The sequence below is a fragment of the Pelobates fuscus genome, chromosome 1 (genome assembly GCF_036172605.1).
Source record: "Pelobates fuscus isolate aPelFus1 chromosome 1, aPelFus1.pri, whole genome shotgun sequence".
NCBI classification, from domain to species: domain Eukaryota; kingdom Metazoa; phylum Chordata; class Amphibia; order Anura; family Pelobatidae; genus Pelobates; species Pelobates fuscus.
In genome coordinates this window covers 437,479,382-437,504,567 of record NC_086317.1, presented here as the reverse complement: position 1 = coordinate 437,504,567, position 25,186 = coordinate 437,479,382, and the positions used below count along the sequence as shown (strand labels likewise).

Genomic DNA, 25,186 nt, shown 5'->3' with positions numbered 1-25,186 from the left:
TGGTCATGAGCTCAAGCGCCCTTTCGCTTGCTCAGTCGGCTTTGCCCCCAATTCTCTGCCATGTAAGAAGTTAAATCACCATTGTTTCTGTTTACGCAGCTCTAGCTACACCTACTCCCACAGGCTCCATGAAGAAGTTTTTTATAAAGCCGGTTCCGGTGAACTTTTATAAAAAATTTTTTTTTAAAAAAATCACACAGATGTCACTGCAAATCACTGCAAACTACTAACAAAAAAAGGACAAAAGAACTATGGGCAAGAGGCTACATCTGTGTGAGTGTCAGTTAGCGACGGTGTGGCTGCATAAACATTATTTTCAATCTAAGTGTTACAGAATTGAGCAATGAGACTGTAGGAGCATGGTCTATACAAAAAAACTGTTTCATTGTGCCAGGTTGGTTTAGTGCCTCGAGTGTCCCTTTAGGATTTCTAAGCAAACTAGGAAACAATTCTGAAAAAAAATCTCAGGGTTCTGATCTTCATATTCTATGAAACCAGGAATTGCTTACAGAATACTGGGGAATATCTAGTATTTTATTCAGAAAACAAGTCAATGCCATGTAATCGGTACAGATTTCCTCAGCTTAATTCATTCACCAAGGTTTGGCAGAATAATGAGGGCTAGATCTTAGCATCTGGGATCATTATTGCAGTGTCAATAATAGCCCTCTTTCCGATGAGAAATCTAGGAGCATGCACAGTAACTAAAGGAATTAATTTAAACGTTCAACAACCTTAAAATAAATTCAGAGGTAGTGGGGAAGGTATGACAACATTGTTTACGGTGATAAAACATATGCAATGGTAATTATCAGAATCACCCATTCATTTATGGGGGCATCTGGCAATTTATCTTAAGGGGACACTATAGGCACTACACCAACTCTAGCTTAATTTTGGTGCGCACAGCATGCACCTGCAGTCTCACTGCACAATTATATGCCATTTAAGGGTTAAATCACTTTGTTTATGCAGCCCTAGTCACACCTCCCTGTGGTTTAACTCCTAAATGGCAGAGAATTGAGGTGTGAAACTGCAGTGACACAATCTATACACTAAACCTGCTTAATTAACCCCAAGTTGTTTTGATGCCTATAGTATTCCTTTAAAGGAACACTATAGTCACCTAAACAACTTTAGCTTAATGAAGCAGTTTTAGTGTATAGATCATGCCTCTCAGGTTTTACTGCTCAATTCACTGCCATTTAGGAGTTATATCACTTTGTTTCTGTTTATGCAGCCCTGGCCACACCTCCCCTGGCTATGATTGACACAGCCTGCATTAAAAAAAACTGGTTTCACTTTCAATCAGATGTAATTTACCTTAAACAATTTGATCTCTTGCTATGCAAATTGAACTTTAATCACATACAGGAGGCTCTTGCTGGGTGTAGCAAGCCATTAACATAGCAGGGGATAAGAAATTCTTAATTAAACAGAACATGCAATAAAGAAAGGATAAACTTTAGATGACTTTTTACAGGAAGTGTTTAGGAAGGCTGTGCAAGTCACATGCAGGGATGTGTGACTATGGTTCATAAACAAAGTGATTTTCCTCCTAAATGGCATAGAATTGAGCAGTGAGGCTGCAGGGGCATGTTCTATACATCAAAACGGCTTCAATAAGCTAAAGTTGTTTTGGTGACTATAGTGTCCCTTTAATTGATGTAGAAAGTTTAACCTTTAAACTTTCTACAGGGTGAACTTCTAAAAAAAAAAAAAAAAAGAGTAGAACGCAGCAACTGAAAGTAATCAGGATAACGTATAACCACACTTTCCAAGAAGTGTTTGAAAGAATACCAAGACTAAATATTTCAATATATTTTTCAAAGTTCCTTTACCACCAGCTTTACCACAAGTGGTTTCAGATGTTTCCTTGGAAGAAATTAAGTTACTTAATAACATTTCCGAGTTTCAAACCATGTACAGCTTAAAATGTTAACAGGTAGCTTCAAACCATATTAGTCATTTTACTGGTATACAACCAAGACCTACAAAGGTTTTACCAATGTGATCACATAGCTTGTTTCTTTTTATGTCAATTTACAATGACTTTAATGACTCAAAGGCTGCTTGGTGTCAGTTGAAAAATCAACAAAAGTTGTGTGATTTGACAAAGGAACAACAATCTGCTTAAGTAAACCACGATGAAAAGGTTCAGTGCACTGAAAGGAGGACCTTGTACAATCAAAAACCTTCAATGGGATCGATTGCATATGAGCAGCAACAAGAACTGTGGCAAAGAAAAGGAAGAATTGTCTCTCCACTCCTCAGCATATGTTATGTCTTAGAAAGACACCCAGAGTGTCAAAACGTTCTCTTTCTGGGATGACTGAGTAAAACCACTATTACACCAATAATTGCTGTGGTTTGCCTTATTTACAACTGTATGCCGTACAGTCCTGCGCGCTCTGAAGCTTACCAGCGGCACATGCAGCCAAGATTGGTGTTTACTTTTAAACCATTCATTTATTTGCTCTCCAAGTAAGTCATCAACATTAACAAACTAGGATCTCACATACCCAAGTTGTCATTGCTTCAAAAGGCAAATGTTTTTTAAGCGGATGAGAAACAGATAAATCTAGTTTTGCGAACACAAACTAGGTGGTTCTGAATATTGGCTTACATGGCTCAAGACTTCCAAAAATCCCCCAACTAAACCAGTTCACTTAGATACTGGTATGCAATATTTAAATATTTTGGGTTGATGGTGCAAACAAATTATATTGTCAAAAAATAAATAAAAGGCTAATAAATAACAATCCTTTATCCTCAGCATAAAAGAACATTCTATTCTTAAATATAAAGTACTGTGCAAGGTAACTGAAGCTGCAAGCAGAATAATGATGAATACATAGCAGCTCCCCTTAGCAGATCATTCTGACAACCAGTTAATTTACTGGACCAATGATCAGAGAAACACTGTGAGCAGGTTAGCAATGATTTCACAGTCAAACTGTGCTCAGAACCCCTAAATAGTGGCAGAAATCATTACTTACCCACTAATCCCTGGTAGGCATTCATTTTGCCTACACTGTGCCTTTTAAATTGGTTGACATGGGAGTAAAAACAGAAATAAAGAGAGACTGGGCAACATGAAAACATAACACATTCAAGAAGAAAAACACTGCAGATACAGTTTTAGAAATAGGTTTTATACCAGCGAGTGTGTTTAAAAATATCAAACACTGCAAAAAGACACAGTCAATAGTTCAGAGTTTTAAGTTTTTTTTCTCACTTGCAAAGCTGCAGAACGTACGATAAAAGGACACTCCAAACAACATAACAAGCTATGCTCAGATATCCATGACAAGGGGAGAAGCATAGATATATAGGGAAAGAAATTGAGAGGTGCAGACGGGAATGACTGGGACACTGCAAGAAGGTGATCTTTGAGACAGACAAACTTGAGCTAAGACACAGTGGAGAATATTACAAGTTATTGTTTATATGAGGGATTGATATCTAATGGCTTAAAAAGAACAGATGGTAAATTCACATTCTGTACCATGAGAAGTCTGGTATGTGGGTGTATAAGAAAAATATTGAGGATCTTCGTAAGTCCTTATACAGCCAGAATTTAAGCTAAAAGTTCTGAAGTCATTATGGTCATTATATGTGTCTATAATAAAACAGTAGACAAAGGACCACATTCTATTCCTTTCTCCATTGAAGATCTCGCTCTGTAACAACATTAAGCTGTACCATCTGTCAAGTTTTGGGTTTTTGTTTAGTTTTGATTTATGTACTGCCGTTTGCACTGTGAGTAGAATAAATGTATGTATGTATGTATGTATGTATGTATGTATGTATGTATGTATGTATGTATGTATGTATGTATATATATATATATATATATATATATTTAATTGTGAAAGGTCACATTGCATATTAATACTTTTGGGTGATATTTAAGACTATTATGGCGAGCCATTTAAAGAACATATAAAGACATATTACAACATATTACAGACAGCGATAAAGGGAGAAAAGACAAGAAGAGATAAAGGGGCAGATAAACCAATAGTTCAAGAATACATGGTAAAATAGTAAGAGTATCTGTAAAAGTCAAATTAATGGAGTGGAAGAATTATTCTTATGTATTCTGACCTGTTCTGCTGATATTTTCTGTTGATGTTTTTGACCAATTATTTGCTTCTGTAGGAATGCTACAGTTTTACATGTCTTATTGAAAATCTCAAGAAAAATCTTTTGGCAGGGATTCTGTGGGCCTTCCAGATCCAGGCAGACAAGCAAGTAGTGGCCAATCAACCTAACATCGTGGTGGTAGACAAGGAACGGAAGACTGCAGTCATGGTGGATGTGGCACTACTCAGTGACAATAACATCAGGAAGAAAGAACACGAGAAGAGGGACAAATAAAAGAAGAGCTAGAAAGATTGTGATAGCAGCACTTGGATCTGTGACTCCCAAGGCTTCAACAGATTCCAGGTGAATCATCTGAGATCGCTATCCAGAGGAGTGCAGTTCTAGAAACAGCTAAGATACTGCGCAGAACCCTAAGACTCCCAGACCTCTGATGGAGGACCTGAGAATGAGGAATTAATATACCACCCATATATCGTCTCTTTTCCAAGAACTGCACTATATAATATACATATATGCACACTTCTGGAGAACTGCACACTTATGGAGATATTTATATATGTGTGTAGAGTATTACAGTAATGGTAACATACTTACATTGACCAATCCAAAATAGTGCTCATTTACTGGAAACTGTTCCGGACCAATCTCTTTCTCTAAAGCGGAGGCATTGGCGCCCTAGAAAAGCATAAAGGGAAGAAGCTTTAATCCCATGCAATGTCTTGTTCAAATAAAGCACATTTAACAGTCCTGTAACTATCTAGAAATCTAGAGTATGAAACAGGCTTCTTCTGTAAGATAAATCTTCTCCAACTACATTTTTTTTTTAAAAAAAGAATTTGGCGGGGATTGGGTAAGGACAGGCTTCCCCAAACTCTGGCCTTCCAGATGTTGCTGAACTACAACTCCTATGATTCTATGAATGAAATAGGAGAATGTAAGCTCGTTTGAGCAGGGTCCTCTTCAACCTATTGTTCCTGTAAGTTTATTTGTAATTGTCCTATTTATAGTTAAATCCCCCTCTCATAATATTGTAAAGCGCTACGGAATCTGTTGGCGCTATATAAATGGCAATAATAAATAAATAAAAATAAATAATAGGCTGAGAATCATGGGAGTTGTAGTACAGCAACATCTGGAGGGCCGGAGTTTGGGGAAGCCTGGGTTAGGATATGGAAGCTGTAAGCAACAGAAACTTTGTCATCCAATCCCTTCTATGCTCAGCAAGAGCCTGCATGCACGAGAGTTAAGACATGATTTGATGTGGAGCTCTCCTGGAGACAGGAAAGATATTCTTTCATTTCAAGAGTATATTTTTTGGAATCATAACTTACTCGAGCACATAGATTGTTAAGGGGTTACAAAACACAAAACAGTGTGAAAACATTTTTTGTACAGTTTTGTACACTGCTGCTGGGCTGTCTAGACATATCACAATTATTTTTGTCAAGGTTAGTAGCAGAGAGGAGAAAGAAAGGTTGTGGTAAATGTGTGCATTTCTCATTATATAATGAATACCATTTTAACTGTTTGTACTATCTTTCGTCTGTGGTTTGAATTCTAATCACCATAAGAACTTTCTGTTTCGCTGCAATACTTGTATTGCTGAGAGTAACCTAAACCCATTCTCCCTACTGAAAGCATGGCTGCTATCTGCTCACTTAGTACTCTTACTATTCCTATGTGATGGGTGATATTGAGGCTGGGGAGAACCTACTTATGACATATTCCCAGGACATCCAGCATCAGTGAAAACCCTGTAGGAAAGCATTGAGTCATGCCACCACTGTGCATTAGGTCCTCCCATAAGAGATTGTTGGAGGAGGTATTGCACCTACCCAGCGCTGAAGGACATCAGTGCTGGAATTGGGTGGGTAAATAACCGGTTTTCCAGCCTTTTATATGCCTGAGGGATGTCCAGAGGGCACTATAGTGTTAGGAATACAGATTTGTACATCTAACACAATAGATTCCTTTTAAGCCCTGGCTAGTAGCATAGGACTTTACATTTTAAACCTTGATACATACACAGACACACACAATAATCCCTCATGTTTCCACTTTATGCATTTATTTTTTTGTTTCCCTTCACATCTATTTCTTTCACTGGCTCTCATCTTACTAATTTCAACACCAGTGATCTCCTATAATCTAAAAATGATTAGAAAAGTTACCTATCAATCCGGTTATTATGTTTGTTTTCACTGTTAACACAGTGTCCTGAGCTGCAAACACATTTTTTCCCCCTCTTTAATTTATTTTCCAACTCAACGCACTAGTAATGTTACATTCAACAGCTTTATTGTTCTGACAAATGTAACTCAATGATAGAACGTTACAACAAATATTTTAAAAAGGAACAATTTTGTGAGCTATTTAGGAGCGCTTCGTTTTTTGTTTTGTTATGTCCACAAAGGAACAATGCCTACGACTGCCCTGTCATTTTATCATATGACAATTAGCCTGTATTACATTAACTTGACAAAAAAATAAAAATACGTTGCAAAATGTGATAGTATGGAATTTTACCTCTGTTAAAGGGACACTAGTCACCCGAACAACTTTAGCTTAATGAAGCAGTTTTGGTGTATAGAACATGCCCCTGCAGCCTCACTGCTCAATCCTCTGCCATTTAGGAGTTAAATCCCTTTGTTTATGAACCCTAGTCACACCTCCCTGCATGTGACTTGCACAGCCTTCCATAAACACTTCCTGTAAAGAGAGCCCTATTTAGGCTTTCTTTATTGCAAATTCTGTTTAATTAAGATTTTCTTATCCCCTGCTATGTTAGTAGCTTGCTAGACCCTGCAAGAGCCTCCTGTATGTGATTAAAGTTCAATTTAGAGATTGAGATACAATTATTTAAGGTACATTACATCTGTTTGAAAGGGAAACCAGTTTTTTTCTTCATGCAGGCTCTGTCAATCATAGCCAGGGGAGGTGTGGCTAGGGCTGCATAAACAGAAACAAAGTGATTTAACTCCTAAATGGCAGTGAATTGAGCAGTGAAATTGCAGGGGGATACACTAAAACTGCTTTATTTAGCTAAAGTAATTTAGGTGACTATAGTGTTCCTTTAAGGTTTTTAGAATTGGAAAAAAGGAAACTTGTAATGTCCACAGCAAGATATTTAATTTTAAAATGACATTCAGCACAGTATTTGAAAAATACATTTCGTAATCCATAGAAAGAGCATTTTTTTCAGTGAGTAGGTTAACTATAAAAGCCATTTTAAATTCCTTTTTGAAGATATTTTACAATTACGAGTAATCATTTAACTAGTTTAACTCCCCTCCCCCACCCCCACACACCCATTAAAAAAACCAAAAAAAGATCAAAATTTTAGCTATGTATAAAATGCAACCAGGCAATTCTTATTTTAACACAACAAACAAATGCAGAAACATGGAAAATTACAGCTACTGAGTAAACAGGACTCATTAAACCAACAAGTTTTTGGGGTTTTTTTCTCAGCACAATTTACAGCCTACTAATCTCTGATGGCAAGGTAATGAGATCCCTGCAGATATACCATAATTACAAACCGCCTGTTTACCACAAGGTAAGCTGTGGATTGTCTGCATATGAAAAATTAAAGACTGTTCTAGTATATGATATTAAATATAAAGGATGTCATGCTTTCGTTGAACCTATACAAATCATCATACTCTTGTTGGATTATATCTACTATAACTTTCATCTGCAAAAAACTACAACAAAAGGACAAATTCTGTGCAGTTTGAATTTAATGTTATTTGTTTTACTAAGCAAGCCATGACATCTCTACATTTAACCAGATTTCTAAACTATGGGGTCCTAGAATTAAACCCCTCGGGCCATAGATTAGCAAATTGAAGTTTTAAAGACTGGCACTGAGAATACTTTTTACTTCTACTCACAAGATAGTCATGCCATGCTTGGGACTTCAAATGCATGTAGGAAAGCTGGACTATAACATACTGCTTAATACAGGACTGCTTTAAACAGATGGATAATTCAGAAGATCACGTCAGCATTATCGAAACACTAAACACTATTCACTGTGACATGCTGCACCTGCAGAGCTTAACCACTTCGCTGCCAGACATATAAATCTACCTCCAACAGTGTCATGCAACTCTTGTCTGGTTAATGCTAATTCAGTACATAGAAACATAGAATGTGACGGCAGATAAGAACCATTAGGCCCATCTAGTCTGCCCAGTTTTCTAAATACTTTCATTAGTCCCTGGCCTTATCTTATAGTTAGGATAGCCTTATACCTATCCCACGCATGCTTAAACTCCTTTACTGTGTTAACCTCTACCACTTCAGCTGGAAGGCTATTCCATGCATCCACTACCCTCTCAGTAAAGTAATACTTCCTGATATTATTGGTAAACCTTTGCCCCTCTAATTTAAGACTATGTCCTCTTGTTGTGATAGTTTTTCTTCTTTTAAATATAGTCTCCTCCTTTACTGTGTTGATTTCCTTTATGTATTTAAATGTTTCTATCATATCACCCTGTCTCGTATTTCCTCCAAGCTATACATGTTAAGATATGTAAGTTTTATCCTGCAATCCATGAACCAGTTTAGTAGCCCTTCTCTGAACTCTCTCCAAAGTATCAATATCGTTCCGGAGATACGGTCTCCAGTACTGCGTACAATACTCTGCATAAGGTCTCACCAGTGTTCTGTACAATGGCATGAGCACTTTCCTCTTTCTACTGCTAATACCTCTCTCCCTATGCAACCAAGCATTCTGCTAGCATTTCCTGCTGCTCTATTACATTGTCTGCCTACCTTTAAGTCATCTGAAATAATTACCCCTAAATCCCTTTCCTCAGATGTTGAGGTAGGACTATCAAATATTCTGTACTCTGCCCTTGGGTTTTTACGTCCAAGATGCATTATTTTTTAACTGACTGCTATTTTTCTTATGTGTCTGATTTGGAAGCTCTTATAACTTGCTTAGCCTCTTTCTGTCTAATCTTATAGATCATTCTGTCTTCCTCAATCTGGGTTTTTTATAATTACTAAATTAAAACTTTTATTTTTTCTATTTTGGCCACATCTGTGGAGTACCAGTGGTTTCTTGCATTTTTTGCTTTTACTGACAAGCCTAATGCAATTTTCTGTTGCCTTCAGTAGTGCAGCTTTTAAATAATCCCATTTCTCTTGGACTCCATTTAAATTGCTCCAGTCTGATAATGACTCCTTTACACATATTCTAATTTTAGAAAATGTTTTTCTAAAGTCTAACACTTTTGTTTTTGTGTGGTGTGACTCAGTCACTGTTCTTATATTAAACCACAGTGACTGGTGATCAATGGATCCTAAACTTCCACCTACACTTTCTATGCACATTCATTGGCTGAAGCCATTCAGCCAACTCTCTAGGCCTGACCGCAAGATCAGCATGGGGTTTCTGTACTACTGCAGAAGCTGGGTGACATGAATCCTGCTTCAAGGATCTTGCGCTGGCAAAGATGCATATTAGCAGTCCAAAGTGCACATGAACATTGCAATGATGGCCCTATGCCTCATTGTATAGACTATCTTCATTCAGATGTTTACAGAGAACTAATGAGGCCAATACCTCCAATCTCTCTGAACTAAAACTAAATTAGATATCTCTGTCCACAAATGGTACCAATGATACTGCTGTGAAACAAACATCCACTTGAATTTCTGTAATGTTTACTTCAGTCAGTTACAGGAACACTATCATTGGGGATAAACCTGTATTTCTAATACTGTAGTGTAGGGATGCACCGAAATTCTGGCTGCCGAAATGTTTGTCCGAAAATGGGCCAAATGTGCTGAAAATTTTTATTTATCTTTCCAGAACAGAGGCTCCCTAAATGCTAATTACCTTTCCTCCTCCCATTACATAGACGATGGTCCAATCCAATGCTCCTGATTGGAAAATGATGCGCATGCGTGGCGAATGGCGCTAGTGCATTCAAGCTTCCTCAAAGGAGTGCATGTAATCAATGCTTTCCTATGGGGAATTCCACATCACATCACATAGTTTTAACTCTGCCAGTGCCACAGAAGCATCTCTAGTGGCTGTCAGGAAGACAACCACTAGTGGAGGATTTAACCATGCAATTTAAACATTGCAATTCTTCTAAAAAGATTTTACATCACAGGGTTAAAATGACAGGACCACTGCATCCACACCCCTTCGTTAAGAAGAAGAGGCCTGGGTGACATTAATGGCCCTTTAAAGAAAAAGAATTTAAAGAGAAAATGCATCCATAGTCAGATTATAGCCATCTAAAAAATCTTTAGTTATGCCACACTTGATGAAGCCTAAAGCAGGCTAAAACAATTATCTGGGATTGCTGTACCTCAAATGCAGAGGAGGCTTGCTTAGCCTTTCTGATATGAAAATGGCATACCTTCCCTCTGTTATGGCAAAAGTAAAATTATACTTGTTTGACACTGAAACGTTAAAGGAATCTTTTCCTCCCCAGTGTTCTCATTTGGAATAACTAAGTTTCAATTCTAAGTCAGTGGCATAAAAGTAAAAGTCAAATGCATCAGATAAACAAAATGTAACACCAATCTACCGGCCTTTAAGAACCTGGCGTTAAAATATGCATGGTTCCTTAGCAAAATATATAACTACAATAAATGTAGAGAAGAAGAAGAAAAAAAAAAAAAAGAAACAATACCTTGTAAACTCCCTAACCCCTAGCAAAAAAAAAAAAATTAACTACAATATAGCGAAGAAAAAATAAAAACAATACAAACTTGTAAACATAGTTAAAGTGTTGAATGAACACCATTTCAAAATTGCATCGATAACAATGTTTAATGGAGGTGAGAGCATACACTTTGTTTTCTTAATGGCTAAGTATTACATCTCTGACATTACATTCTTACTATTAATAGCTTTCATTTGTGGTGACATACTAAAGAAACAGATCATCTACCCTTGTTTTTCCTGAGCTGAGCAATTTGGTAATGTTCGGTTAATGTGCAATTTGTCTCAGTATGAAGTATAGGCCAGTAGATCGGATGATCGCTACACTATAATATAAGTGAATTACACAGAGAGAGAGTGACAGATTACCATAATAACCCTCTAAGGAAGCTGTTAGAATATCTGGATAACTGCAGAAATAGTCCCTTCATTCTAAGCACACAGAATCGGCATTATTTATTATACACACAAACACTGAATGCAAAGATTGGAAAAACACATTTAAATCTGCTTGTTGCTCTTTTCCCCGTCATATATTTTAACCAGCACATAAAATCACTGTGCATACATGGTTGTAAATATTCACCAATATTTAAATAGCAGTAAGCAAATAGATTTCTGATTCCTTCTATCTACAGGTATTGGAAACGGCGATGGGGACCAGGTTCGCGCCCAGCTATGCCAACCTCTTTATGCCATTCTGGGAGGAGACGTATATATATGGAGAGCATGGCTGGGCTCCTAATCTGGTCACCAATCACCGTTTTATTGACGATTTATTCTTTATTTGGAGGGGTTCTGTGCAGGAACTTCAGCTGTTTGTTGAGTTTCTTAACTCCAATACTTGGGGTGTCAGTCTGACCATGGACCATAGTGACAGCGAAGTACATTTTTTAGATCTTCATATTTTTATATCTGCCATGAGGATCCAGACTAAAACCTTCTTTAAGAAGGTGGATGTCAACAGTTTTATTTTTTTGAATAGCTGTCGCGATGGCCCCTGGTTGGATGGCATACCCAAAGGCCAACTTATGCGAGTTAGACGCAAATGTACTAATGAGGATGATTATACTATCCAAGCAACAAAATTGCTAGAAGATTTTAGGATGAAAAATTATCAAGAAAAAACACTAGAGAAAGCATCTCAAGCTGTCCAAAGGATTGACAGACAGTGGTGTATCCTGGTTTTGTGCTGCCCTAGGCAGGACAAAACTCAGGTGCCCCCCTCCCGCCCGCGCCACCCCCATCCAACCCTTCCCCCCGCCCGCACCACCCCCACCCTTCCCCCGCCTTCTAAATACACACACACACATTCACTTACAGATACGCATACACTAGCTAACAGAAACACACACTTACAGACACACTCACAATCACTAACAGACACACACTCACACTAACAGACACACACTAACAGACATACATACACACACACACACACTGACATACACACACACTAACAGACATTCACACACACTAACAGACATACACACACACACACACTAACAGACATACATACACACACACACACACTGACATACACACACACACACTAACAGACATTCACACACACTAACAGACATACACACACACACTAACAGACATACACACACACACTAACAGACATACACACAGACACACTAACAGACATACACACAGACACACTAACAGACATACACAGACACACTAACAGACATACACAGACACACTAACAGACATACACAGACACACTAACAGACATACACACACACTAACAGACATACACACACACTAACAGACATACACACAGACACTAACAGACATACACACAGACACTAACAGACATTCACACACACACACACTAACAGACATTCACAGTAACAGACATACACACAGACATTCACACACACACACTAACAGACATTCACACACACACTAACAGACAGACATTCACACACACACACACTAACAGACATTCACACATACTCACATATTTGACACATTTTATATTTATTTTTAATTTACCCCCCCCCCCCCCCAGCCTCCTTACCTTTGGGAATGCTGGGGGGGGGTCCTATTTATCCCTGGTGGTCCAGTGGGTGCTGGGCAGTGCTGGCGGGCGGCCGGCGGGCGAGGGAGCACTTCCTCTGAGCTGTCTGCTCAGCTCCCTCGCGCGCCGCACAGTGAGGCTGGGAGGCGGAGCCGGAATATGACGTCATATTCCGGCTCCCAGCTTCACTCTGCGGCGCGCGAGGGAGCTGAGCAGACAGCTCAGAGGAAGTGCTCCCTCGCCGCCCGCCCGCCAGCACTGCCCAGCAGACCGCCCAGACGGCATGTCAGTTAGCCGCAAGGCTAACAAGGCATTTGCCCTGGGCGTTTGGGGGCAGCTTTTTTTGCCGCCCCCTGGAAAATGCCGCCCAAGGCAAATGCCTTGTTTGCCTCGCGGCTAATACGCCCCTGTTGACAGAAAAGACCTTTTAAAAGAGAAAAAAACCTGAGGAGAAAACTGGAAAAACTGGAAGAAATGGCCTAAGAAGTATAGAAACCCAAGGAGTGCCATTAATATTCAATTACTCAGGAAATAGTAAGGAGTTAAGAAAGATTGTAAATAAATATTGGTTTATTCTCTCTGGAGATCCCCTGCTAGAAGAAATAATCCCTAAAAGGTTATTTATAGAGGAGTACCTAGCTTTAGGAATCAATTAGTGAAAACAATATTTTTTTCACAAAGTGATCTTTTGGGCAATATCAGCCTGCAGTTTTGTAATCTTTATTATAGGCAGTATGAACAGATTTCATAAACAGCCCTAGAAAAGACATGAATTGAGTGCACATGCCCACAAAGAGTGGTAGCACTAGAAATAAATCCTAGTCTGATTGACTGCCCCCTCAACCAATGGTGAAACAGAAGGGGAGTGTCTGGACACTTAAAATACAGGGCTGAACAGGAATGATGTAGTCAGAAGAAGCCCAGGAGGCGGGCGAAACGCGCCACGTATGACATCAGAGAGAGGCGGTCCCAGCGGTCACGTGACCAGAACCAGGAAGTGTCTAAGCTGTATCATTTTCTGTGTGTAAATTCCTGCTTATCTAGTTGTGGGTTTATTGCTGGCAAACCCACTACTTCAAGTAAGAGTTTTTAACCTTTTGTTTAAATAAATACTGTGTTTGATACTATTCAATTTGGGCTCCTGCCTCTCTATTTGTTTATACTGCCTAGATATAACATCTGATTCAGAAGAGTATCCTGTTTTGCTATACTGTGGGTTTATCCCTCTCCATTGGAGCAATTCAAACCCAGAGCCAGGGGTGAAAGGGCTCTGGTCCATGTGAGTTGATCCCCAGATATACTTTTAATCTTGTATACCCCTGTATATACAGATAGTCTGCACTATATACTGTATATTTTTTCAGAGTACTCAGAGAAGATCCTGACTCCAGTGCAGTTGCTAGCGCACTCCAACTTTCTGGTATCTAAAGCAAATAGATAGGAACATTTTATTTTTCTCATCACTACAATTAGTAGTTTACACAACAAAAGCAATAGTGTTTTCAATTTACGGATTAAATGGGCAGTCCGATGGGTTTTAATATCCATTGTAATGACAATGCATAATAAAGCCTATATTAAAGAAACACTCCGGGCACCAGAACAACTTCATCTCCATTAATTTGTTTAGTGCCTGGAGGTCCTCAGCACCAATTTACCTTAAGTGGTTAAACCATTTACAAATGGTTTAACCCCAAGATGGTCCACATGTTTGAAAAAGCTATATAAAAAAAAAAAAAATGTGTAAAAAAAAAACCCCTGAATTCTAGGTAGCAGGCAGACTCCAAAAGATGCTGATCTAGAAAATTTGTATCTGCAAATCTGCTGAATGTATTAATTTTTGTACTGCCACTGAACGTCACAAATTCTCTTTTAATCCAAGACTGAATTAAACAGTCATACTGTGAAAAATGTTACTACCAAATACTTTTTGCCAAAATGTCAATTTAAGAATTGCTTCCAAATGAATGCCAGAATTTTAATTTTTTTTTTTTTTTTTTTTTTTTAATTCTTTATTTTTGCAGTGCATTTGAGGGTAACATACAGGCATGTGGTACCCTAAAGGCAATCCACTTGCATATTTCAAAACAAGGAGTACATAACATTAAGAGCATCAGGGTATGGTTATACAGTGCACTATTTTTATATATATATATGAACAAGCTGAAATCATGCTGTGTAGACATTTATAGATCGAGATTCTGTCAAACATCAGGTTAAAATACAGGAAGATAGCTTTTCAATAGTTATCAGTTGCTGCCAGCGTTGGGTTAAACAACACAATTTTTTTCCCCCTTTTGAAAAGGACAGGAAAACAACCTTGTGTGTATCATTAGCATTTCACGTTAGGCGTGCTAGGCTAGTATTGAATATTTCAGGTTTAGTTACGCTTAAGTGTGTGTCAAGCTGCATAGTATTCTGTATGGACAGGCACACAGGCCAAATGTAGAGAGGTCGCTTTAAATATACTCTCTCTTACAGTAGTACAGATCCGCTTTGGTGCATATAAACAGAAAGCGTGTGTCATGAAAAAATAGGTGGAGGAGAGACAAAGGAGAATACATGGCTTATGCATAGATTATAGGAACAAGATTAGGCTATTAGACTATTCCCCTCTTGCTAGTCTGGTTACATTTCCTTTGTCTGTCTGTGGTTAAATGGTTACACATTATAATATACAGTGGCTCTAGCGTGTATAGTTGTGGTTGGATATGATTATACATTGCCTAACTAGCTAAGGACATCGTATTAAGTACTGCATCTTTGCTGTAATTCGCAGGCCTGGCATTAAAGCAGAAGCACACTTCTGTTTACTCATAGCTTCAGTAAGAGAAAACTTAAGATAGTGCTAAATAATAATAATGAACTTTCTGACCATGCTTGGTTAGTTTAAAGTCGCTTATGTTGCGGCAGAAGCCGACATGATATATGCATCACTGATTAGGCAGGTATTTCTCTCTCTACCCCATTTTCTGATTTTCCTAAAACGGCACCCACATGAGATAACAAATGAGGGACAGAAAAGAAGAACTAAAAGAAAAAAAGGAACACATAGTCCTACCCCACAGACTGTGAAATAGGGGGTACAGAGAATAGGCATAATGAGCTTATTTGGGCAAGATGATATCATCTTAGCCCGTAGAGACCGCCATACAGTGTCACCCAATACCACATGCGGGCCACAGGCGAGAGTCCAAGTCCAATCTGGGTTTCTCTGCTCCATTTCTCCCTGCGCTGCTTACACTGGTGCGCAGGTTACAAGGGCCTAGCCACGCTTCTCTCCTGCCACTGGCCTGCGTTGGAGCCGGCGCCAAGATGCCACGACCTCGGGTTCCGTTGTAGGCCAAATCCTTCCCAGCCGGGTGAATGTAGAAGGCACTGTACGGCATGCGTTTCTGCCTTTGTTGCTTAGGGGTCGGTCGCCTGGTAGCCTTAGTCCCTAGAAGGCGTGGAGTGAGGTGCGCTTTCTGTTTCAGCATCGGTTCGCTTGTGAGGGGCGGGCTTCTCCGATCTCACCTTGCACCTTCGTTCTGTTTCCGCCTGGGGAACCACGTCGGGAGTCGCTTGGTTTGTCCTCTTCTCCAGGACAGCCCACCAGCGGTTGAAAACTGCCTCCAGACGGTCTGAGAGGGTGTTGCTCGTGTCAGGTGAGTCAATTTGGCGTGGTGCCTGGCCTCGCGTCTCCGAGACCCTTACATCCGCCATCTTGCTCCCCACCTTGAGGCAATCGCTGTGTGATAGTGGAGAAGAATTCCTGTGGTAGGAAGCTGGTGAGTTTCGGCAGCAGTAGAGGTGGGGACCGGGATAACCCCCACCGGTCCAAAGGGGGGGGGGGGGTACAGGGTTCCGCCGCAGCTCAGCCTGCACAGCTCTGCTAAGGAGGTCGGCCGTCACTCCCAGCCGAGACCGCGCTAGGCCTCAAGTTTGCTGGATCAGATCTCTGCGTCAGAGTGTCTCTAAGTTGCCCCCATCAATGCTCAGGGTATCCATGACACCCCTCGGTGTGCTCCAGAGTCGTATTTTCTTGTTTTCTTGTAATTTACACCGATTATGTCGAGATTCATGAGGAGCTCTTGTCCCATGCGTCCGCTCAGTTAGACGGTCAGGCCCCGCCCCCCAGAATTTTAATTTTAAACCATAATGAATACCTCTAATTAGGCCAGAAATACATATGTGCTATGTTAAAGTATCTAATCATTTTGAGACTTTTGTCCCAGTACATTTATGATGAAGATATAAGTACACATTATTAGACATGTGCATGGGAAGAATTTTCAGTGTATCGGTGTTGGGTTTGGCTGAAATGCTGGAGAATAGAAAAAAAAAGTACATTTAAAAATCAGCACTTTTAGAAATTATCCTAGTAATGGGTTTCCTGACTCACTCAAAACAGAGGTGGGTGATTCTCATAGAAAAGTATTGGATTCATGGTTTCCCTTCCGTTCTATTTCATTTCCCAACCATCTTTCCATATTATTATGTCACACACTTTTTAATCCTGGCTGCCTGTTTGTGCCATAGCCCTTCACCTTCCTTTGCCGGGAGGCAAAAGTTATCTCAATTCCCGTAATATAGGTCTCACTCAGATTATAATATGACATATTGTAGCACTGGGAAATAAATCCCCACATTGCACAGCAACAAAATGCGGTATGTCAAACATTTATTTTGATAAAGAGAGATACTGACTAAAAACAAAGAGAAAATCTGTTTTGAACACTATTCCTGGAAAAAGCAGCCAGCAGTAATTAACAAAAGGTATTGTTCCACATTAACGCAAGATCTACCATATAATAATAGCAGGCAAAGAAAATTAAAACATCTGTCAATCTATTCTTTTTAGTTTTAAAAACAAACAATAGATATTCTGCTGCTACAGCAACAAAGTCATTAACCCATCATTGCCCTTCTGCTTATGTCACACAGTTACCTGCAAGGATTAATACAGCCCGCAAAAAAACACGAATAAAAGTGACATTAATTATCAATAGAAAATATACATATAAAGATATATTATAGGTTGATAGGATCCTTCTTTCATTAGTTGTGGTTTATTGATTCAATTAATCTCTATGAGGAGATGCTGATTCTGTGTTTGATTTGCGCTGGCTCTGCCCCTGATCTACCTCCTGGACAGTCACAGCCTATCCTATGGGGAAGCCTTGTAATTGGCTCAGACCACCACTTCTGATGAGGTCAGCAGGCAGATCAGGGGCAGAGGCAGTAGCTGGAGACTTGAATACACGTAAGATTTTACTATATTTAGGGAGGCTAGATGGTTATTTTAACAATATAGGGTCTGGATTACGTGTTTATAGTGTTCTCACCTGTGGCATTACAGAGAGAACCTATACCAATTTGCATATCAAAATGACGCTGTCCAGAACAGTCCTTATCCGAAATGCAGCAAATTTCCTCTGCATGAGAGATTTCTCGTATAGAGGGAACTTGCTATGGATCGACCGATTATCGGTTTTACCAATATTCGTTATTTTCGGCAATATCGGTATCGGACAATAGGGATACCGATATTGCCGATAATACCTCCCAGGACCACCAGGCTCATTACAAGCCCGGCGGTCCTGGGGGTGGGCAGCAAGCATTTACTCACCTCCCACCCGCGGCCCGCTCTGACACACACTGCATCCACTACACACACACACTAAACAAACACTGCATCCCCTACACACACACTACACAAACGTACACAGCTCCCCTGTCTAAACACACTGCATCCACTACACGTGGCATGTATATTTTGTGCATTTACCTTTAGAAATAGTTTTTATTTTCCAAAATGGTAAATGTACAGAATATCGGCAAATTATATCGGCTATCGGCCTGAAAGTTCACAGAATATCGGTATCGGCTCTAAAAAATCAATATCGGTCGATCCCTAGAACTTGCCGGCATTTTGGATCTGGATTGCCTTTGTGGGCAGGATCAGTCTGATATGTAAATAGTATAGGTTCTCTTTGTACAAGAAATACATCTTACCTGTTGCGTCACTCTACCCATCTCCCTCTAGAATGTAAGCTCATTTAAGGCAGGGACATCAACACCTTCTGTTCCTGGGCATACAACTCATCTTGTTGCAAAATAATTGTCTGTTAGTCCACCTATTGTACAGCGCTACAGAATTTTATGGCACTTTATAAACAAGAATGATGGCACAAATAAGCAAAAACACTTTTGTGAGCTTTGCAAGGATTAAAACGAAGGGCACACTGCCAAGTTTGTCTGAACTTTAGCCCGTTCTCAGAGCGCTCATATGGTCTGTTTGTGTTTAAATTTTCCTCGATTTTACATTTTATATTAATGTTCACTTTTATAAAAATACAATCGCTTTAAAAAAAAAAAATTTTTTTTTTAAAAGTTAAGAAAAATACCCATTATCCTCCTGACCCTTGCATAATTATGGTAACTGCAGTTAACAATCTACCTCTTCCTTGTAGATATTTAGTTACAAACTAGCAATGGGGAAGAGTAGATGTGATTTAGTTTTATACAAGCAGACAGATTTGATACTTATGACTCAACAGAAGATCATGAGATTATAAAGCAGAACTAGGAAAGGAAAAAAAGGACTTGTTTCCCTAATCTTGAAATAGATTTTAAAAAAATCAGAGGATTTTAGGCACTTTACAGAAAAGCCATGAAGAAGTGATGCTAGTTAACTAAATATATTTCAGACAGAATAAGATTTACATAGAAAAATAATTCAAGCAGCTCTATCACCAACCCCCCATCTATATATGCCTCCATTAAAGGGATACTATAGTTCCAGAAATACAAAGCTGTATTCCTGGCACTATAGCTTCCCTCTGCATCCCTCCCCCACCGCCGCAAATAAAGGGTTAAAAAAAAAAACTTATTTACTCACCTGATCCCAGTGCTGAAATCCCTCGGCGCTTAATTGCGGCATGCCTCCTGGTGCTGTGCACACATTATGCCGCCCCATAGGAAAGCACTGCATCAATGCTTTCCTATAGAGAAACAGCCGCTGCTAGATGTCCTCATGCACGTCCAGCGTCAGTTAATGAACCAAAAGTCCGGTAACATTCTGGAAGTGCCTCTAGTTGCTATCTGGTAGGCAGCCACTAGAGGCTGTCATAGTGCTGCAATTGTAAACACTGCAGTTTCTCCAAAACTGCAATGTTTAAAATTGCAGCTCTACGTGCAATAGGGACACTACCCAGACCTCTTCAATGAGCTGAAGTGGTCTGGGAGCCTATAGTGTCCCTTTAAGAAACAAAAAAAAACCTGAGCTGTCAGGGACTGGGTTTTGGGCATGTCGATACAGGGGGGGAGGGGGTGGGGGGGGCGACAGAGCCGGTTTAAATACAACTGCTATGATACTTTATCAGCCTTAAGAATGGCAAAGCATCATGGAAGCTGCAGTTCAACAATATCTTTTTATCTACCTTTTGTTCACCACAGAACACAGAATGTGTATGAATAAGACAGCACTAATGCATGAATATAAACATGTGTTCCTGACACTATAGTGCTGGAATGCAGCATTAGCTCCCTGGTCCCCCCCCCCCTCTCCGGAGGTTAAATAAGATTTGACTCAGCTTTTTTTCCCCAAGCCTCAGCTGGCCCCGCAAAGGCTCAACCTGCGAGGCTGAGATCATTAATTTTGACTTTCTCCGTCAATCCAATGCTTTTCCATAGTAAAGTATTGGGAAGCTACTGTGCATGTGCAGCAAAACACTGTACTGCATCAATCAGCCTCTCCACATACAGATGCATTAGTTCAATGCATCTCTATGGGGAACGCTCAGCATATCCATGCAGAGCGTGGCGATGCTGAACACTGCAGAACTGGAATAGGAAGCACCTCTTTAGGCATCAGAGACACTACATTAAGTTGTAGTGGTTCTGGTGACTATAGTGTTCCTTTAAGTGGTTTTGGTGCACAGACCATGTCCCTTTTCTCAAAAACTGCAATGTTTTCATCTTGCCTAAACTACACCTCTAGTGACTGTCAGACCAAAAGCCACCAGAGGTAATTCCTCATTGAAGACTTTAATTTACGTTTTCACATTCATCAACAACACAACAGCATTCTACCGCTGAATGCTGTGATTGTTTTTTCTATGAGTAGCATCCAACTTCTGGACTATGGCAATAGGCAAACATAGGTCCACAATGCTATTTTATAAGAAACATTGGATTGCACTAAAATCACCACAAACAATGAATTCAGAAGATAAACGGCTACCCAGCGGGTCCCAGGACAAAGCTGTATTACAGGCGTGTAAACATAGCATTATTTTAATTGTTTCATTTTACATGGGAGGAGGGGGACTTTGATGTACACATTAAATAAAACATAAAAACCACATGGAAATTAAAAAAAAAAATAACTTTAGAGTGTCTGTAACGGATCCCAGTACTCCAGATGAGTACATACGGATCCCAATCGGGATAGTGATTAGTTGTGAATATAGCTCCCAATCCCCCAAACATTAGCCTAGACTTAATGAAGGGGTAAAACGATCTGTTTAATCCAGGCTCAATGGCCTGCTTTTATACATTACAGGGACACAAAACATGTCCATGACATTCCCACAAACTAGTTTCAACAGTGTTCACACCATCGAGTGTCCACCTTGGAGTTCCAGACACTCAACAACCAAGTCCCACTGCCTGCTTTTGTACGACAAGAAAGAGCACTTAATTCTAGCGGTTTCTTTGTACTTAATGAGCACGGGGGTGATCTGTGTTCGGTAATTTAGAATACTGAATGCGAGGAAGACAGAAAACAAAGTTTAAAGGACCACTATAGGCACCCAGACCACTTCAGCTTAATTAAGTGGTCAGGGTGCCTGGTCCAGCTAGGGTTAACCCTTTTTTCTATAAACATAGCAGTTTCAGAGAAACTGCTATGTTTATATTAGGGTTAATCCAGCCTCTAGTGGCTGTCTCATTGACAGCCGCTAGAGGGCTTCCGCGCTTCTCACAGTGAGAAGACGCCAGTGTCCATAGGAAAGCATTGAGAATGCTTTCCTATGAGACTGGCTGAATGCACGCGCGGCTCTTGCCGCGCATGCGCATTCAGCCGAGGAGGAGAGTCCCCTGCCCGGCGCCGGAGAAAGAGGTAAGTTTAACCCCTTCCACCCCTAGTGCACCCTCAGGGCACTATAGTGCCAGGAAAACGAGTATGTTTTCCTGGCACTATATTGGTCCTTTAAAATGGGTTCCCGGACTGAGAAGGAAAACAGCTCCTGGGAAGGCAAAAATCTGGGTTTTGTCACAGTGTCCATTTAACATGCATTGTTTTTCCCTCTATAATCATCATTACGTTTATATGTAAAAAAATAAATAAAATAAAAAAAAACTTGCTGCCTTTCCTGTGAAATGATTTCCATTTATCTTCCAGGATATTGTGCATTAAGCATATTTCTTCCTTGCGAGAGTTTGTGGAATTTTTAAGGATCATTGGGATTTAAAAAGGGTATCTGAGCTTTGGGCTGCAATGAAGTTCTTTCCTGGGAGCAAATGGATCATATGAAAACTTTTCTTCTTATTTTTTTGGGGGGGGACTTACACTGCCTCTGAGCATTCACAAAGTAATCAATAATTTTTAGATTTCTGCATTTATTTACAAAATAAGTTTTCTGTTGCAGAGATCGTCATGCTCTTTTTTCCCCTGGTAAATACACCATTGAATAAAACAGAGCCGATTTAACTACAACTGCTATGATACTTTACCAGCCTACACAACCTACAACTTGCATTAGTAGGGTTTCATGTAATGCAGTTTCCATGAATGTATATTAAATAATTAGCAAATACATAACAATCCAGTTCATTCCAGGCACAGCCAGAGAACACACTGCAAAGGAGGATGAGAAACAAACAATGTTGCATTGCTCCTCTTCTCTGTATAGTTTATCTAGTCTATGCAGACTGTCCGGTGCAAAGGACCTGACAGAGTTTACAGCAATGAGTAATAGAGTCAATATGTAGGCACAGAGTTGAGATGGAGATGAAGTGGTCTGAATGCTTTTAACTTTTTTACAATATCAATTTTTAGTACCAGAGATCGATCAAGTTATGGGTGATTTTTAATTGTGTGAGAAGTGATTTGAATTTTAGAGAAGTGATTATTTTGCTTAGTAAGAGTTACTATATAAATTAGTGTACTATGTCAATATAAGAATAAGGGTATTCTGGTGCCCAAAAGCTACGGATTACAGTCAGAAATGGTCAGCCAGAAAATGTCAGGCATCAAGATTCTGGGGTTTTGGGCAAAATGTAGAGGGATTCTATCGGCACCCAGACCACTTTATCTTAAAGGAACACAAAAGGGTCAGGAACACAATATAGTGTTTAATCCACCTTTTAAGTGGTTTTCCACCCTTTGAAGGGGTTAAAACTAACCTTCTTTCCAGTGCTGGCCCCGCCCCTGATCCACCTCCTTGGTGACATAAGAATTTTTAGCCAATCCAATGCTTTCGCATAGAGAATTTTCCCATATGAGGAAAATTCAGTGTGTTCATGCAGAGCATGGAGACGCTGAATGGCAATGCTGCCTACGGTGCAACAGTGCCCCAGGAAGCGCCTCCAGTGGCCATCTGGGGAGTGGGGCCACAGGAGGTATCCCTAGGGGGCAATGCAAACACTGCCTTTTCTCTGAAAATGCAGTGTTTGCATGAAAATGCCTGCAGGTAATGATTATACTCACCAGAACAACTACATTAATTGTTCTGGTGACTATAGTGTCCCTTTAATGAAGTGGTCTAGATGTCATGCTCCTGTCTTTGACCCTGCAAACTGAAAACAATGCTGTTTAGAAGATAACCCTGCAATGTAAACATTGCCCTAAAGTGCCTCTTGTGACTGTCAGGCAGATAGCGATTTGCCCTAACGTGCCTCTTGTGACTGTCAGGCAGATAGCGATTTGCCCTAACGTGTCTCTTGTGACTGTCAGGCAGATAGCGATTATAGGCTCTTCTGCTCCAACAGCCTATTCAATCAGATGGTCTTATAGAGACCTTTTAGTTGGCACAGCGCTGTACTTGCGGCACATGCGCACTATCCTTCCAATGTTTTCTTATAGGAAAATATCGGATTGGCTGAGATCATCAACACTGATAAGCTGAGCCAAAGAGGCAGAGTAGCATTGTGGAGTCAGGCACTCAAAAGGCTGAAAGGCAAGTAAATCTCACCTTTCAAACACTCACATGGTATGGGGGATACCACAAAACGTAGATTAAAACTACAGTGTTTGGAATACATGTATGTATACCGAGCGCTATAGTGTTCCTTTAAAAAGAACATAGGATTAGTCAGGCATGACAATTACCCAGGTAAGGGCTTTGTAGTAGATTTGAGTTTAAAACATGGTTGGACAAACCCAGGTCACCAGGGACAGACCAAAAAGGGACCCGGATACAGATAATTTATTTCCTGCTAGTCAGGGGTGATACAAAATTAAGCATTGTGAGTTGTAAATCTGGCCGTACTATTCCATCATGCAAAAAAAAAAATTTTTTTTTTTTAAAAACAGGAGCCGTTTTATTAAAGGGGTAGACAACTATGTGGTGACCTGGCTTTGCAGAAGAAGATAAAGTATAAAGAGGAATTTTCATACTGAATTGAGTAAAGCAACTGCTGCAGAGGGAGAAACCCTGCCAATCTGCACTGGTCGTGGTTATCTTTTCTGTACAATATACAATGACACTAAACTAGTGATTATTCCAGTGACTATTCACTATAAAGTGTCTCTAATCAACTAATTACTATAATGCTTAAGCGTTCAACTGGCTGCCAAGGAATTACGTGAAAAATACAGCCAATAACCAAAATATAAGGTTAACCTACAAGTTAGATCTTTTGCGGACATAATTTCTCCCGAACAACAGCAATTCGTTAAGCTGATTGGCTGTGCACCATGTGATACAAAGTCCATAATGGCACAGTGAGGTTTACTGTAACATAAAATTACTTTGGTGGGAATACGGTTATATACAGGTTTAGCTATGTTGTACAGGAAAAAAAGTTATTTTTGCTAGAGACTGAGAGGAGGTTCCAGTTTTGTCTTACAGCACCCACATTGATACCCTGTATTTGGAACTTGGCTGGCAATAGACAGGGCAAAGATTGTGCTGGACCAGGAATTTTGCAGCATTGGAGCAGGAACCCAGCAAGTACTTGGCAGCACTGAATCAGGAACTTGGCAACGTTGAAGCAGGAATACAACCTGGCAGCACAAGGCAAGAGATATCCTGAGGTAGGTGAGGTCAGGGTGGAGATAATGTCATATCAAAGATGACACTAGCGTGATTCACTTGTATGCAGCTGGTTCTCACAGAATTAGATACAAGCCACCAGTAACTATG

The 25,186-nt window shown here is 39.9% G+C and overlaps 1 protein-coding gene across 1 annotated transcript in view; it reads right to left on the bottom strand.

The window, feature by feature from the left end:
- USP12 (ubiquitin specific peptidase 12) overlaps window positions 1-25,186 on the bottom strand; it is a 71,870-nt gene that overhangs the window by 30,877 nt on the left and 15,807 nt on the right. Inside the window, exon 2 of the mRNA XM_063429566.1 lies at window positions 4,705-4,785. Within this exon, the coding sequence (XP_063285636.1) occupies window positions 4,705-4,785 (81 nt within the window). The remainder of the gene's footprint in view (window positions 1-4,704; window positions 4,786-25,186) is intronic.